The 17,856-nt window shown below is 42.6% G+C and overlaps 1 protein-coding gene across 3 annotated transcripts in view; it reads left to right on the top strand.

Moving 5' to 3' along the window:
• Positions 1-17,856, top strand: part of RAD18 (RAD18 E3 ubiquitin protein ligase) — a 111,292-nt gene that overhangs the window by 80,605 nt on the left and 12,831 nt on the right. For 2 of the 3 annotated variants that reach the window (XM_083426059.1, XM_083426061.1), the window contains one exon: positions 3,237-3,299. The exons of the other annotated variant lie outside the window; for it this stretch is intronic. In XM_083426059.1, the coding sequence (XP_083282185.1) occupies positions 3,237-3,299 (63 nt within the window). The remainder of the gene's footprint in view (positions 1-3,236; positions 3,300-17,856) is intronic. 3 annotated transcript variants of the gene reach the window in all.

Raw genomic sequence — 17,856 nt, 5'->3', positions numbered from 1 at the left:
CCAGATTAACATTTGAATTTATTGGACAGTACCAATCCAATTCATTTCCCCTCTGTTCCATGAGTGAGTTGTCACTGTAAATATGCAGCTTATTTATTTGAACAAAATTCTCAGCTACTATGATTTGTTATGTTACACTGAAACATGGGCGCTTAACTTAAACATATGCATTGCTTTTTACATATGGAAAATCAAGCAGTCAATAACAGATGCTAACAGTTTGAGGGGCACATTGTTAAATATATAAAGGCCAACAACATACAATGCATTAATAGGCTTGGGAAGCCGTTGGACCTTTGAACGATAAGGGAGTCTAAAGACGTTCCAAAGGAGGAGTAAGGAACTGAATTGATTGTTTGCATCTGTATTCACAGTGGGAAATGTTGGATAGATCCCTGTGCCTGAACTAACTTGTGCAGTAATGGAGTCTGAGAAACTGAGACAAATAGTGGCGACAAGTTCTAGGCCTACTAGACAATAAAACTGACAAATTGCTCAATCTGAATGGCACCCACCCAAGGGTTCTTAAAGAAGACATATGCGAAATTGCTGGTCTTCTGTCAAAAATATGCAACTTATTCCTAATATCAGTCTCCACACCTGAGGACTCAAAAGTTTAACATCAGTTTTTAAAAGTGATACTTTTTTTCTCTGGCCATTGTTGTGGATTCTGTCACAGTGGCCTGTGTTTGGATCACAGTGGAAGAGTTTGGATCAGAAGAGGCAACTTAGCTCTTTCTTCACTGGGAGCCAGTGTGGTGTAGTGGTTAAGAGCGGTAGACTCCTAATCTGGGGAACCGGGTTCGCGTCTCCGCTCCTCCACATGCAGCTGCTGGGTGACCTTGGGCCAGTCACACTTCTTTAAAGTCTCTCAGCCCCACTCACCCCACAGAGTGTTTGTTGTGGGGGAGGAAGGGAAAGGAGAATGTTAGCCGCTTTGAGACTCCTTAAAGGGAGTGAAAGGCGGGCTATCAAATCCAAACTCTTCTTTCTTCTGCTTGGATAGTTAGATTAAAAAGTATATTGTTGCAGGCAGAATGTCCTGAGAAAGGCAGAGTCCATTTCTACACCTGTGTATGATACTCCTGTATCCCCACCTGGACAAATGATAAATTAGAGTTTTCATGCAGTTTTAGATACTCTATTGCAAATGTCCATTGCCAGTTTGTAGGATTTTCTGGAACATATTACATATTCTCAAAAGCTTTGCAAATTTTAGCTGTGTTTATTTTTAAAGGCAAATTAATTATTAGATATGCGCGCCAAAGAAAAAGGGGAGTGGAGCGTTTCATTCTGAGTGCTTGCTTGGAAGCTTTTGCCTACCATTTTAGGTTTCTGAAGCTCAGTTTACAAGCCCTCCCAGCTTTATATGAATGCTTTAGATGGATGTGGTTCAAATTTGGAAATTGTGGATGCTGCCAAGGATCTTTGCATATCTTTTGCTCCACATGGAAGCTAGATTCCCCCCCTTATGAGTTGCATTGCAACAGCTCTAGATTGGATATCACATTGATTCCTAAATGAGGAGTTGCTCATTTCTCCTCTCTTGTGTTTGAAATTATTAATAATTTTAATTTTTAATCTTTGCCTCAACTAACTGTGGTATGCTTACATATTTCCACTAGGTTATACAGGGGAGACAGGCTGAGCAAAAAACCTTTTAGGGTATTGTATGTAGATGTCTCCTTTTCCCCTTCACATGGTTTAGTTTGGGGTTGTGTGGGTTTTTCATTTTTTAAAAACTTTTATAAATGTTAATACAACAATCTTTGGCTATTTTAGTTCAGTGTGCATGTCTGAAGTGAATCCATTCTATTCTTAAGGGATCTACAATTTTTGGCTGCCCTTGCCAAATGTCGCACTCACCAGCACCTCCACCCAACCAACAGCCAAGGAATCCCCCTAGCATAAATTCCCATGTGACTGTGGGCCAAATGCTTCCACTGTTAGAATTACGAAACATAGTTTGTTATTATTGTTCTGAATGTTGGATAGTTTTTTCACTTGGGCGTAATCCAACAAACTGCATGACTTCTGTCACATTGGACCAGTTTCTAACCAGGTGTTCATTTTCTGCATTGTAAGAAACCATGCCTTCTGAAAAAGATGCCTGGCTAACCTTGGCTATTGAACAGCAGTTGGGTATTGGATCCAAATATAGAGCTTGGGGAGACTCTTTTCGGTTCTGAAGCTACCGTATTTTTCGTCCTATAGGACGCACCGTCCCATAAGGTGCACCTAGTTTTTTGGGGGGTTAATAAAGGGAAAAAAAATTTCCCCCCCCAGGCGCGGGGTTGGGGCGGGGGAAGCCCCCAAACAGGCAGCTCGCTGCAAGCCGTGGGAGGCCAGCGCTGGCTCCCGCTGCTTGCTGAGAGGTCCGCAAAGCCTGGACGCGCTGAGCTCAGCGCGCGCAGGCTTCAGCTTGCAGGCAACTCTCCGCAAGCAGCGGGAGCCCAACGCTGGGCTCCCGCTGCTTGCGGAGAGGTACGCGAAGCCTGCATTCGCCCCATAGGACGCACACACATTTCCCCTTCATTTTTGGAGGGGAAAAAGTGCGTCCTATAGGGTGAAAAATACGGTACTTCTTTTCGGCAAGCTGACTGTGGGTCGGCCCAGGACCTGTTAAACTCTAGGTCTCCTAGGAGAAGGCACCTTCTGGAATGTTAACTCCATTGTGGATTGTTCAGTCGCCGAACAGTCCTCATTTGAATGCATCTGCATTGGCAGCTGTGAATATATGAACCCCAAAATTTCAAGTTTATTAGAAGAGATCAGAGATCCCACTCCCCAATATATATGGGTGACTAATGGGAAAGGAAGGGTGGAGGTGGAATTTATTCGTGCCCTGCACTTTTGCCAAGGAACTCGAAGCAGCATACATGGTTTCCATCTCTCCTTGCAACACGTGCTCCATGTTATCCTCAAACCAATCCTGTACCGTAGGTTATGCTTGAAAATAATTTGTACTCTGATCGTCTCAGTCTTTGTCTAACACTCTGTAAGTCAGTGGCTTGTATGCAGAGTACAAATAGATCTGAAAATCTGGAAGAAACTGAAAGTGCCTTAGGACAGTAGCTTGGTTTGTGATCATTTTGTTGATACTGGAGCCACATTCTGATATAATCGTTGTTTTCATCTTTCTTTCTGTTTGTAGCATGGCTTCTTTGCCTACTCGATTGGAATATCTGAAAAGTACTACACTGCTCATTAAGGTTAAATTTTGTTTTACTTTTCAGCTCAAGTTCAGACATCATAAGGGATTTGGAGATTGCTGGGAGATGTTCCGATTCATCAGAGAAGTAAGTGTGGTGTAAAATAATGGTTTTCTGTGTCTTAAAAGTTGTCACCTATTCTTTTCTTCTTCACTCAGCTAACTGGAGACTAGACCAGTGGAGTTGAAAATGAGCCAAATATTTTGGCATTTGATCCAGAAAAACACCTGTGGAAGGTGTCCGTCTGGCCATGTGCCCTCCCCCAAAGTCCCTCCTCCCCCGGCTGCTCTCCCCCAGGGCCCCACCAAAGTCTCTCCGAAGGATGGGGGAGACTTCCTGAATAGGGTGGACTGAAGCATGGAGAACTGCATGGGGAAAGGTGGACAAAAAAAATAGAGCAGAAGCACCTTCTTTGAGAGGTCCTGTCATCCCACTCAAGATGGTCTCTCAGCTCTCAGGATTGACTTTTCAAGGGGATGTGAGTGGGAGAGCTACCTTTTCTGAATATTTATTATTATTATTATTATTATTATTATTAATAATAATAACCCACCCATCTGGCTGGGTTTCCCCACCCACTATGGGTGGCTTCCAGCTGAATATTAAAAACAGTACAGCATCAGACATTAAAAACTTCCCTAAACAGGGCCGCCTTCAGTTGTCTTTTAAAAGTAAAATAGTTGTTTATTGCCTTGACATCTGCTGGGAGGGCGTTCCACAGGGCAGGCGCCACTACAAAGAAGGCCCTCTGCCTGGTTCCCTGTAACCTCACTTCTCGTAGTGAGGGAACCCCCCAGAAGGCCCTTGGCGCTGGACCTCAGTGTCCGGGCTGGATGATGAGGGTGGAGATGCTCCTTCAGGTAAAAAGGACTGAGGCCGTTTAGGGCTTTAAGGGTCAGCACCAACACTCTGAATTGTGCTCGGAAACGTACTGGGAGCCAGTGAAGATCTTTCAGGACTGGTGTTATATGGTCTTCTACCATGACTTGTCTCAGTTCCATCCTATTTTTGTCTCTCCCCACCCCGGTTTCCTGTCAAATTCTTTTTCTGAAGCAATATTTGATTTATTTATTTCATAAAAATTATACACCGCTTGATTGTTTTTAAAAAAACAAAACCTCAAAGCAGTTTACAAAAGATAAAACAGTAAAATCAAGAGAGAGAAAACCACAACCCTACTTCTAAACATACAGAAGTTAAAATACTAAAAGAAATTTAAAAAGGTACACTGAAGGTGCCTGCTTGATCTCATTAGGCAGGCAGTTCCAAAGTGTAGCCGCCACCACTCTAAATGGTTGAGTATGGAATGGGTATTACGGGATACCTGTAGTCATGCCAATTCCACCGATTGAAGCAGTTGAGTGGGCACATGTAGGGTAAGGTAAACTGCTCGTAGGTAAACTGCTCCCAAGTTATTAAGGGCTTTATATACTAATAGTAACACCTTGAACTTGCAAATCAGCAGCCAGTGCAGATCTCTGACCACAGGTGTTACATGCTGACAAGGCCTCACTTCTGTCAGCAATCGTGCTGCAGCATTCTGCCCTAGCTGCAGCTTCCGGATCAAACGTTAAGGGCAGCAATGAACACAATTTGAAATGGCATGGAAATAAACTAAACCGTAAATTATTTTAATGGTATTTCTTTGTTCTGAATCCCCATATTCCACTGCGATTACTTATGCCTATTTGTGGCCATTCAAGTGTTTCTCAAAAAACTGGAAATAATAGCATCGGTTTCAGAAGTTTAGGCAGTTCCACAAAGCTGCGACTTTTCCAGCTGAGTTTAATTGAAAATGTTTGTTACATTGCGAGATGTGTCAAAAGAAAAGCTTTTGCTGAGGGGTAAATCCAAACGCAAGGCTTACAGATCAGTAACTGATTCAGGGAAAAAAAATGTTGGATTGTTAAGTAGTCAATAAAGACATTATTTCATATGAATGTATGAACTGATAATGCAGACTCCCTATCCCTGTGTGTGTGAATTTGACTAGATTTTGCCTCTTTACAGTTGAGAAGGTGAAGAAAAGAAGCTGGGATGCTGAGCCTTCTCTTCTTTACTGTTTCTTTATTTCCCTACATTATATGTTAATTCTTCGACATTTAGTTTGTTTTATCTTTTTCAGTTCTTTTCTGGGGAAAGCAAATGGACAGTGAAACCTTATATGAACCCAAGCAGCATTCCAACAGCATACCCCACCCCCCAAAAAACTTTTCTAATTGTTAATCAAATTTAAAACACCATTGGTTACAGAAATCACAGCTTCCTCTGTAGGATGGAGGGACTGGCTGCCTCTTAATCTTTCACATGTAAGTGGAGAGGTTTCTCCCTCCTTCCCATTGATAATGAATGAAATGTGAGCTCTTTTTCAAAGGGCTGCTTTCTATGTATTCTAGGAGCAGGTGTTGCAGGTATAAGAACAGCAATATAATTCAGCCCACTCTGAATTTCTAATCTTCAGAAGCCTTTCACTGCAAAAGATTTAGAGCAGCAGGAAGTGAAGGGGAGGACTTGCATGATAAATTTTCATAAACACACAGTAATTGGCTCTTAACTGGTGCAAAAGTACCATTCAGGCTCCTGTTCCAGCATCAGGTTTGAGGGCAATTTGGGCAACCCCACCGGACCTTTTCCCAGTGGCAAACCAAAATAAGCTTACCCAGGCATCCTGGAGCAGAGAAAATCAGGAGACTGGGTGACACAGTGGCTTCCTTTACTCAGAATGCCACTGAATCCTAATACAGTGGGGTTTGGAGACTGGAAAGATTAAGATGGTGACAGCAGCTTTGCCTGGTGCTTCCCTTCTCAGCACTGAACTGATCGCTGTTGCCTGAATATTGAAAATAAAAGGGAATGCTGGTGATTAGCATCAGCATTTGCCCACCATGCTTGAATAGCTCAGTCAGTAGAGCCTGAGATTCTCAATCTCGGGGTTGTGGGTTTGAACCCCACATTGGGCAAAAGATTCCTGCATCGCAGAGGGTTGGACTAGATTACCCTTGCGGTCCCTTCCAGTTCTACAATTCTGTGGTTCTGTGCCATGTGGTGTCTTAGACCTGGGCCATTCTACTACTTTGAGACTACTACCACATTCAGCTGCATGAATAAGTCAGGCAGTCCATTCTGAGCAATGTAGGCATTAGGGTTTTAGTGTTGTGGCACCTGCTTTTGGGAATTGCCTCCTCTTGACAATTAGACAGGTGCTGTTTCTGTTGACCCCACCAAAGAGCTTTGTCTTCCAGAGTTGCACCAATTACCATTCTGCATCCATACTGGAATTATTTATTTAAATAGCTTTAAGATTTTCAAATCTGTTTTTAATACGTTTTAAGGTGTTTTTATTGCTATGTTCCTTGTGGTTTGCTGCCCTGGGCTCCTTTGAGAGAAAAGAGAGAAAACCCTTCATTGTTTTTGTTGTAACAGAAATAGTTACATGCCACTAACTGTTTTTTACTTCCAGCAGTCTTCCAGGGGTATATCTGAAGCTTGTTGTTATGCATGGAATTTGCATGGAATTTGGTGGTTGGCAAATTGTTTTTTGTTTATCTGAATTGAGTATAACTACAGTGCAACCATGAGGCGCTGTTGCTATTTTACCATGGGCATACTAATAAAGATGTGCATATCACCATGTTTTATTTCAGTATCATTTGTTTCCATGTACCTGCAACAGGGTGTCTTTTCATCCTGGGTTGGTTGTTGTTGTTGATGATGTTGTTGTTTTCTTATCCAATGTTTTAATAACGAAAACAGCATTTGTGATCAGAAAAGACAACCCCTTTTTTTGGTATTTGGCAGAAATTCAGAATACATTATAGATCCTATCTCACATCTCCACTGCAGTCCTTTTGTCCCCCAAAAGCTGTTTCTCAATGCGGCACAGAGTGGCATTCAGTGGTGTAAAAAGCTGCAGCCAAATGGAGGAATCAACTGCGTCTTTGTGTGTGTGCATAGAAGTGTCTTAGGTACCAGTATATACTAAGTAGCACTTTGGATCGTGGCCCATATTTATGTGGCATGCCTCTGTGAAAAATACCCTTTGATTAATACTCAAAAGTATAATTGCTTTTATTACTATTCCACTTTATTTGATTTGAACATCGAATCTGGATTATTGCCCAGAAGATGAGACTTGCAAATTTTTTTTATTTGATGGTGCAGTTGTATCCATCATAACAGTGTGATAACCCTTTCAGTTTCTCCAAACTTTTCTAAATGTATTAAAGAGAAGCATTCTTTATATATTAAAAACAAACCACAAAGTGGTTCCTTTCTTGTATGCAAACACGTTTCCAACTTGGCTTGTTAAGTAGGTTGTCTAATGGGTATCATACATTTCCCTTTACGCTTAGGTTCCTTTTAAAACTCTTGTAACTTACAATAAGGGTCATCAGGACAATTTATACTATATAGTCTGGAATCACTGCACTTAAAGACTAAAAGATTTTAGTGATTCTGGTTCAGAAGGTGATTGCTAAATGAGCAAATGTAAGTGCTGTCAGGGTATGTCAATTAAAATAACTGATGAAGTAATTACGTTGCAGAGTTGTTGAATTATTCTTTTTTTATTTCATTTACTCCTGAGTTTGATAAGCTACTCTTAACCTCAAGTGGCATAAACGCTGTATACTCTGATCTTTGGTGTAGTGGTGAGCAAACACCCCTCAGCTAACCTTGAAAACCTTCATTTTAAGCTTTGCGGTTTTCCAAAAGCGTTAGGAGGGAAATAGTGTGTTTTTTCTTTTTTCCTGGAGAGGTTAGTATTATTAAGGAAAGCTAATAAAAAATAGTTGGAATACTCCTCTCACCTACCAGCCCCCCCCCCCCAATTTCCAAGGGGAGGGGAAAAGCCTTTAGTAACAAGTGGAGAAGGGGTTTGCAAAATGTGGAAGTGCTTAACTGGAAATTTTGCTTCTGAGCATAGCCAGAAGTGAAGTTCCTCTCTATCCCAAACTGAAACAGGAAAATGTACACATCCGATGCTCACTGGCTACAATTTGCTGCCAAGGTGCATGGGATTATTTTGATTTACTCATAGAAGGGGAAGAAATGGAGGCAGTGAGAGATTTTACTTTCTTGAGCTCCATGATCACTGCAGATGGTGACAGCAGTCACGAAATTAAAAGACGCCTGCTTCTTGGGAGAAAGGCGATGACAAACCTAGACAGCATCTTAAAAAGCAGAGACATCACCTTGCCAACAAAGGTCTATATAGTTAAAGCCATGGTTTTCCCAGTAGTGGCATATGGAAGTGAGAGCTGGACCATAAAGAAGGCTGATCGCCGAAGAATTGATGCTTTTGAATTATGGTGCTGGAGGAGACTCTTGAGAGTCCCATGGACTGCAAGAAGATCAAACCTATCCATTCTTAAGGAAATCAGCCCTGAGTGCTCACTGGAAGGACAGGTCGTGAAGCTGAGGCTCCAGTACTTTGGCCACTCATGAGAAGAGAAGACTCCCTGGAAAAGACCCTGATGTTGGGAAAGATGGAGGGCACAAGGAGAAGGGGATGACAGAGGACGAGATGGTTGGACAGTGTTCTCGAAGCTACCAGCATGAGTTTGACCAAACTGCTGGAGGCAGTGGAAGACAGGAGTGCCTGGCGTGCCTGGTCCATGGGGTCATGAAGAGTCGGACACGACTAAACGACAACTGGACTCGGAACGCAGAAGAAACTATTGGCTTGTCCACATTTGAGAATTATTTAGTTGTTAATTCACATTTTTTCCATTCGGATTAAAACTAGACTAGTGCATACCTGCATGTATTTGAATTTGTCTATATGAGGAACTTTTGAGATTCCTGTTCATACCAGTAGATATTCCCTTTTATCCTTGTCCCTGCCTTCTAATGTGTTGATTCCTTTAGACCAATTAAGTACCAACGGGGCATGCGCAAAAATAGCTGCATGTTCACCTTGTTTTTTTCTGCTTAAAGTGCCCCTGCCCAAGGAGTGCGCAAAAGCACAAAGGCTGATGTAAGTTTGCTTGTGTAGTTTTCTAATTGTGTGCAAATCAGAGAGAGCAAAAGAAATATGTGAGCGCAGGCACAAGCATCTAAGTTCCTGGTGCATCCCTACTAGCACGCAGGAAAATAAATGAAAGCAATGGCAAAATCTCAAGTATCGAAAGAATAAAAATATTCCCCTATACAGAAGTGCACCAGAAATAGTTCCGAGCATGGCAGGAAAAGAATTGAAAGCATTGTGTCCACTCACACACAGACACCGAAACAAATTGCCTGCAACTCCAAATAGAGTGGTTTGAGCCTGATTTCCTCCAACTTATATGATTGTACCTGTATCAGGTAATCCCGAATTTACAGGAGAAAAGCATTGAGATTGATGTTGTTTCAGGGTCACAGTATGTCGTGTGGACAAGTTGTATGTCCCATGTTCTCCATGTCCAAATGTTCTGCAACAAGAACTGACTCCTAAGCATGCACATTTCCGGATAAAGAGAGGCCACGTTTCTGGGGTTTTTTTCCCCCCTAAGGGAGAGAGTAAATAGTTTTAGGAGAGATTTTTGTGTTTTGTGCTGGGAATCTAATTTTGCATTGGATCTGAATTCTAAAGGCCATGAGCTCAGATCTATAAGGCATGAAGCTTTTTGGACTGGGAATGCCATTATGTTTGTCCCCATCATCCATAGTATAGTGGGCTTGTCAGGAGAAGACTGCAGTATCCTTGCTCTTCATTAATTCATTTTCATGTTGCTTGTGGCAGAAAGTGCTGCATAATTACAGTACAAGCTATATCTTTCGGTAGCATTTTCCATCCATGTTGATTTCAGGTGAGGTGCTAAGGTCCAGCCCTGCAGTGTGCTCTCATCTTTCCAGAGGGGTGAAGCTTACTGCCAAGAGGGGAGGTGCGTTATATAAGAAACATTGCTTAGACATTCTGATGACCTGACTAAGGCTTTCGACACTGTAAATCGTAATGCCCTGTGGACTGTCCTTCTGAAAACTGGCTGCCCAGATAAATTTGTAAACATCATTCGGCTCCTCCATGATAATATGACAGCAACAATCGCAAATAACAGTGGCTCTCAAAGTGAACCATTCACAGTGGAATCATGTGTTAAACAGGGTTGCCTTATTGCCCCAACTCTATTCAGTATTTTCATTGCCATGATCCTACAGTTTGTCGATGGGAAACTCCCCACCGTCGTAGAAATCATTTGTCGAACAGGTGGGAAGCTCTTCAATCTGAGCAGGCTGAAAGCAAAGAGTAAGGTTACCGTCATTTCCATCATAGAGCTTCAGTATTCTCAGAGGATGACATCCAAACCATCCTAATTATCTTTGCAGAAGCTTACGAGAAGCTTGGCCTATCATTCAACATCCAAAAACCCAAAATGCTTCACCAACAAGTACAAAATAACCCCTCTGCAGTGCCACAAATCCAACTCAATGGTGTAATGTTGGAAAATGTCAATCACTTCTCCTACCTAGGCAGTTATCTTTCCACAAGGGCCAACACTGAATCCGAAATCCTGCATCACCTGAGCTCTGCGAGTGCGGCTTTCTCCCAACTGAAGCGCAGAGTGTTTGAGGACTGAGACATTCACAGGGAAACCAAAATGCTTGTTTACAAAGCTATTGTATTACCAACCTTACTATATGCTTGTGAAACATGGAACACTTATAAACGCCATCTCCAACTCCTCGGAAGATTCCATCAACGGTGTCTCTGAAAAAATTTACACATCACTTGGGAAGACAAGTGAACTAATACCAGTGTACTGGAAGCAGCAAGGATCACCAGTGTTGAAGCGATGATTCTTCAACATCAACTTCATTGGACTGGTCTTGTTGTGCGGATGCCTGATGATAGTCTTCCAAAGCAACTACTCTATTCCAAACTTAAAAATGGAAAGCGTAATGCTGGTGGTCAACAAAAGAGGTTTAAAGACTGTCTCAAGGCAAATCTAAAAAAATGTAGTATAAACACCGACAACTGGGAAACACTGGCCTGCGAGCGCTCCAGTTGGAGAACAGCCTTTACCAAAGGTATCGTAGGCTTTGAAGACACTTGAACTCATGACGCAAGGGAGAAGTGTGTTAGGAGGAAGGCATGCTTGGCAAATCCACACCGTGATCAACTCCCGCCTGGAAACCAATGTTCCCACTGTGGAAGGACGTGTGGATCCAGAATTGGCCTCCACAGTCACTTACGGACTCATTGTTAAAACCGTGTTTATGGAAGACAATCTTACTCTGCTACAGGTAATCGCCAGAGAAAAAGAAGAAGCATATCTAAACATGTTATGCCTTTAATTGTAACAATTAACATAGCTGCAATAAATTAAAATGTCTTTCTTAAAGCAAAGCACACATGAAGAGACATTGCTTAATTTCTTTAGGCATGGGCTGGACAGGCTCCAGTTTCTTGTAATCACTGTACATTAATCTGGCTGCTTTTCAAAGAAAATTAAGCTCTCTGATCAGGACAGTTAATTCATTGTTGCAGAAAAATTGCCTTAACATATTTAATCCCAGGCTGGGCTTCTCAAATAAAAACCAACTCTTCAGCTAATCTCCCAACTTCTCAGCGAAGCCAAATGACCTACGTAGCAAACTTGGGAGCATTTGACTTTGCAGCGCATGACCTCCGGGGCACTTTTTGAATTCTATCCAGCTCGAATAATGTAGTAACAGAGTTACCCTGTTTTTCCAAGGAGTCAGTTCTTTCCTGTTGGAATTATTTCTGTAGTGACCTATCCAGATCAATTCGCAGAGGTCCAGCAGTGAACTGGTGTTGGAATTCTCTTTTCCATAGAATTATCTTTTAATAGTGTATCAAACTGCTATACTGGAGTAGTCAAAAGAGGGAGAAATCAAGACATAGGTAAGTAATGAGAAGAATGTGTGGCTATTTAAGTTCCACATAATGAGGGTACATTACAGCAGAGTTTGAGTTCAAGATAGTTGTCTCAAAGGCTTTGTAAAAAAAAGAAGAAGAATGTCAAATTAAATAGAACTTCACATATGGAGGTTTATATCTCTGAATGCCAGCTGCTAGGGACTAAGTGGATCACCACCACCTTTACAGTCTGCGTAGGAGCTTCCATTTGACTGGATACAGTTGGGGGGGGGGAATCTTTGACTTAAGTGCACCTTTATCTGATCCAGCACTGACTGGACACATGAGCAGTATTACACTGACTTTGCTCTATGCATTATGGCAGCCATTGCGAAGCGATCATCATTGGCTGTATTCAGATGCTAGATCTAATCAGCATAGACCCACTGAAATCAGTGCACCTGAATTAGCTATGCCCATTAACTTCAATGGGTCTCTCAGAGTAGAACTAACATTGGAGTCATCTGCTTTTTTCCCTTTTCTTATCTTAAGTGGAAATGTTGCGTCAATTTCAGAAAATGTCATAATAGATGCAGGTTTGTCAGTCAAAAGCAAGGAATGATGTTCCCCTCTGATAGCAGTTGGTGGTGTACAACAAAGATAGTCCTTGTGGATTTCAGTTCTTGCTTGTGCTTTTAAAAACAACAACAGCAACCCACCTTGTGGGAATACATGGTGAGCATCTGGGCACACCGATGTTGCAGTCACAGCATTCTCCTGTGAAAATGATTGATTTCAGAAATTGGCCAGCTTCTGCTGTGAGGAACAGGGAGCTGTGGCTACAGAAATAGGAGCAGGTTGCTGTACAGACTACAACAAATCCTCTTGAACCCCCCAAAACAAAACAAAAATAAGCCACTGCTACATGCCTGGACTTCCACCAAGCAACAGATCTTTGTTATGTCTTGTGAAGGCGGTGCTTTTTTAAACCAAATTACTGTGCCCCACCTCAGCGGCCAGTGCCTGAGGTTAGTTGGCCTACAAAGTAATCTAAGTAGTTTTGGAAGATTCCAAATACTGTTCTTTTTAAACCTTTTTGAACTTGCACAAGCAACTGCTTGGGAAAGTAGTACCTCAGCCATGGGGAAACTTGAACTGGTGCTTCAACTAGTACGTGAACTTCAATATAAATTAGTACTCCTTTATGAGAGGAAGTTAACTGAGCCTTCCAAGCAATTTATTCAGTGCCGGATTTACGTATAAACTAAACAAGCTGTAGCTTAGGGCCCCACTCTCTTGGAGGCCCCCAAAAAATTTAAAGGAAAAAACCTGGATGTACATTTCCAAAATATAAGATAAAAAACAAATAAAATAAAACCTACATACAGCAACAGTGTTTTGTGTTGTGTAGGCTCCTGTGATGTAAGTAATGGGCCCCACCTGCTAGGCTGCTCCCTCAAATATCACTGGTTTGCTCATTTCTATATATAGGGCGCCTACGTTCTGCATGGACTGGTTGCATGGCAACATGTGCAAATGGCTTTAGATACCTATTAGGTCCATAAATTACCATATAGCATATATTCAACACAAAAAACAGTGACAATTTGTTGTTGACAAAGGACAGCGGGACATATAAAGGGCCCCATTACCCTCAGTAGCTTTGGGCCTCATCAAACCTAAATCTAGCCCTGAATTTATTCCAGTGCTATCTTATGCTGGCATCCTTCAAATTACTTTGGCTATGTTTAGCCTTCTGAAGAGACAGTTAACAGTCAATATGGTGGCTGAAGGAATATTTGGAGGGCTATCACATTGATAATGGAGAACATTTTCTGTTGCTCTGGAAAGTAATTGTGTATATGTAACATTTTATGGCACTCACTGTCACACGGTATGGTGACTGCCACTGGCTCAGACGACTTAAAAAGAGGACTAGGCTAATTCATGGTGTATAAGTCATGATTGCTACATGGAACATCCATTGTTCAGAGGCTATGTGCCACAGAATTCCAGGGAAGCAACAGAAGGAGATGACTGTGGCCTTCAACTTCTTTTTGGGGGCTTACATGGTTAGCCACTGTGGGATGCAGGTTGCTGAACTACGAAAGGTGGCCTGCTTTACGAGGGCTTTGTTCTAAGAGTTGGCAATGGTCACGGGGTTAGGTGGATAGACAACTGTATGGAAGGAAAGCCTACTGATTACCATCAGCCATGACTGCTAGCTGGGGCCTCTGGATTTCAGAAGTAGTGTTCTCCTGAATGCCGTTTGTTGTGGGATTGTGGCAGAAAGCAGGAGGGGCCAATGTCCTTCAGGCTCTTCTTGTGGACTTCTCAGGCCCATTTGGCTAGTTGCTTTTGGATACAGGCTGTTGAACTGAATCTTCCCCAGGCTGGTGCCCTCCAGATGTTCTTGAACTGAGCCCCAGTCAACATGGACAATGGTCAGGGCTGATGGAAGATGTGAAGGGCTTCTTGGGAGAAGCCTGGCCATTTCTTCTTTCAAAAGGAGAAGCCTCAAAACCTCTGCAGGCATAGAATTTCCCACAGACTGCTTTGTATCTGGATTATGCTGTGCCTTGTCCTTTCTTCAGGTTGCCTCTCCAGATGGTGTATTTTTGTGGAAGCTGAATGGAAGATTCATGGGCTGCCCATCTCTTGCCAAGGCAGTTTGGGGAGCTTAGTTGTTAATGCATAAAGCGGAACATTTGAGAGTGTTGTCGGTACAGGCACAACTGTGAGATGAATGTGTTGTTAGTCATCACTGTGTCGATCAGGGCTGGTTCACACTGCCTGGTGCTTGTACCCTAATAATGGTTGATAATTTGCAGCCTCCTTGTTGTGTACTGTGTGAAATGGGTAAGGAAAGGGCAAGGGCAATGTAGTGAAAGAATTCCGATCTTGAAAATCAGAAAAGCATGTCTCTCCCATCTTGTCTCGCCATCGGGGGGGGGGGGGCTTTCAATTGAGCAGTGTTTGTGTTAGCTCTCTCTATAGTCTGCATATACAAACTCCCTAATTCTGGACAAAAAAAATAGATGAGGTGGTTCTGCAGCACTCAACTAGTTAAAAGTCAGAGATTGATGTGCATTATAATGAGTGAAATAAATATTTGTTCCCTTTGCAAAAGATGACTTAGTTGTTGTTGTTTAGGCGTGTCCAACTTTTCTGTGACCACATGGACCAGAGCACACCAGGCACTCCTGTCTTCCACTGCCTCCCACAGTTTGGTCAAACTCATGCTAGTAGCTTTGAGAACACAGTCCAACCATCTCATCCTCTGTCGTCCCCTTCTCCTTGTGCCCTCCATCTTTCCCAACATCAGGGTCTTTTCCAGGGAGTCTTCTCTTCTCATGAGGTGGCCAAAGTATTGGAACTTCAGCTTCACGATCTGTCCTTGGTGGCAAAACCCTTATTGGCAATTACAGAGGTCAGACGTTTCTTGTAGGTGGCCACCAGGTTTGCACACATCTCAGGAGGTATTTTGTCCCACTCCTCTTTGCAGAGCCTCTTCCAAGTCAGTAAGATTTCGAGGCTGATGTGAACCTGGCAGTTAGAAGTTTGGAAGATGGTAGCTAATAACATTTCTAAGTGCAATAACATCACTTGGGAGGTAGTTTGCTCAACACCAAATTAGGCAGAAAGCATGTGTAAAATTTAAATTGCTTTTGCTTTTCCCATTGTGTGGCAGAAATGTTCTTTTGTAGAATAATCATTTTGATCCAATCTGCTCTAGTATGACGCAGAATGCAGCACCCTTATTCAAGGATATTAAGGGATGGGGTGGTTTCAAGAGAGAACACAAATGAGGGTTTTGCATCCGAAACCATATTAACAAATGTTAATCCTCCGAGGAAATAATTACTTCTTTCAGCAGCAATTTAAGTCATTCTACAAGAATATGTAAGATGGCTGCACTGTAAAACCCATGTGGGTTTAGTCAGAAGTAAATCCCACTGTGTTTAATGGGGCTTACTCCCAGGTAAGTATGCATAGGATGAAGCCTCAGTCTGTAAATGAGGTGAATGGTTTTGTTCATTAACTACGGTGGATGCTACTCTTTTGCCCAGGTAAAGTCTCCCATTCAGGCAGCTTGCAGTGTCAGACCTGGTTCACTAATAGAACTACATTGTGTGTCTCTAGACCAGTGGTTCCCAAACCTTTCCAGTAATATGGACCACTTTTCTGCCCATTGTAGCAATTGCAATGTGCTGTGCTAGATGCTGTATAATCTTTAACTGCATTTTTACAGACATGCTGTAGATCACCTGAATGAATCTTGGATCACAGTTTGCAAACCTCTGCTCTAGACCGTGCCAGTTGGCCTATTGAAAAGATCAGTGTGGATATACAGTTTAGATTAGCCTTCTTCAACCTGGTATGTTCCACATGTATGATGGGGCTATATAGCTTACAACATCTGTAGAGCTCCATGTTGAGAAAGTCTGGTTTAGATGAGTTCTTGGTCATTTCTTTTTTCCAGTTCTTTATGCTTTAATATTTACAATGTCAAAAGAAGTTTCAGAGGTGGCCGCAATGTTCTGCCCACCCTCACGACTAAGAGTTTGTGAGCTTGTGATGCACAGTTGGCCATGGTGAGAAAGCTGTGAAAATTGCTTTTCCAATACAAGAGGCAGAGCTTTTCCTCCCTTTCCAGTTGTTACTGCGTGGACTGCTCCTTCTCTGAATTGCCGTTAAGTGGAATCTCTGGAGGAGAGCAATGCATTTAGTATATTAATATGTTTTACTGGAACTACCTGCTGGAAGCAGCACCACGTGATCCATTATTTCTTTGTGAATGACCTGCAGAGGTGGCTGAACTCAGTTTATAGTTGAAAAATCTTTTTTTAAAAAATTATAACTGGAAAGAACCGTAACATTTTATTTGGATGGCCACGGGACTTTAAAAAAGATAAAATTACACAACAATTTTACTTTAAAATACACAAAGACTAAAAACAGCCATATTAATAGAGTGACATTTTTAGCACAAATTTAGAACAGTATTTTTCAGTTTGCATATGCAGAGGCATAGGGAAGGGGATGTGGGGGGGATGGACCGCCCTGGGTGTCATTGCTGAGGGGGGTGACATTTGGCTCACTGCCCATCTGCGACTCCCAAGCCCACCCTGAGCCATTGGGGGAAGGGGGGAGCTGCGCCGCTTTGCCTTCATTTTGACAGCTCAGGGGAGGCTTTGGAGTCATGGGTGGCCGACACATGGGTGACATTCAACGCGCCACCCGCATGCAACTCCCAAGCCTACCCCGAGTCGTCAGTGTGTGTGTGGGGGGGGGCGGGATGACAAAAAAATTTCGCCACCGGGTACCACCTGACCTTGCTATGCCTCTGTGCCTCTGCTCAATATTTTTACGGTATTTTCCAGAATATATTTGCACTGTAGATAAGAATCCTTAGTTGTATATATGTTTTGCTACTTTAGTGATCAAAACTACTTTCCACTACTATATACGAGCACATGATAAATCATAATTAGAACTGGAAAAGGTTGGGACAATATCTGAAAGATAGGTTACAGTCAATGCTGAACCCTCACCCCCCCCCCAATCTCTCCAACCGTCCTGGGACAAGTTCCTTAACTCTATGCCAAGATCCCCCGGATCCTGAGAGCCCCTGAGTCTGCCTTTACTCCAGACACCTCCTGGTGGCTCCCTTACTCTCAAAGCTTGTGTACTCTCTTCATTATTCTCTGTTTATAAGGTTTTTATAACCCAGTGCCCCCCCTGAACCTAGCTTGCCTAGTTCTTCCCTCTCCTAGCTCGCCACCGAAGCCCCAAGCCATGCTCTTTACCCTTTCTTTATTTCAGACCACCTCTTTTGCG

This window comes from Podarcis tiliguerta (assembly GCF_965153285.1).
Source record: "Podarcis tiliguerta genome assembly, chromosome: 2".
Taxonomy (NCBI): domain Eukaryota; kingdom Metazoa; phylum Chordata; class Lepidosauria; order Squamata; family Lacertidae; genus Podarcis; species Podarcis tiliguerta.
Note: the sequence above shows the minus strand (reverse complement) of the source record. Positions and strands in the feature narration are given on the sequence as shown.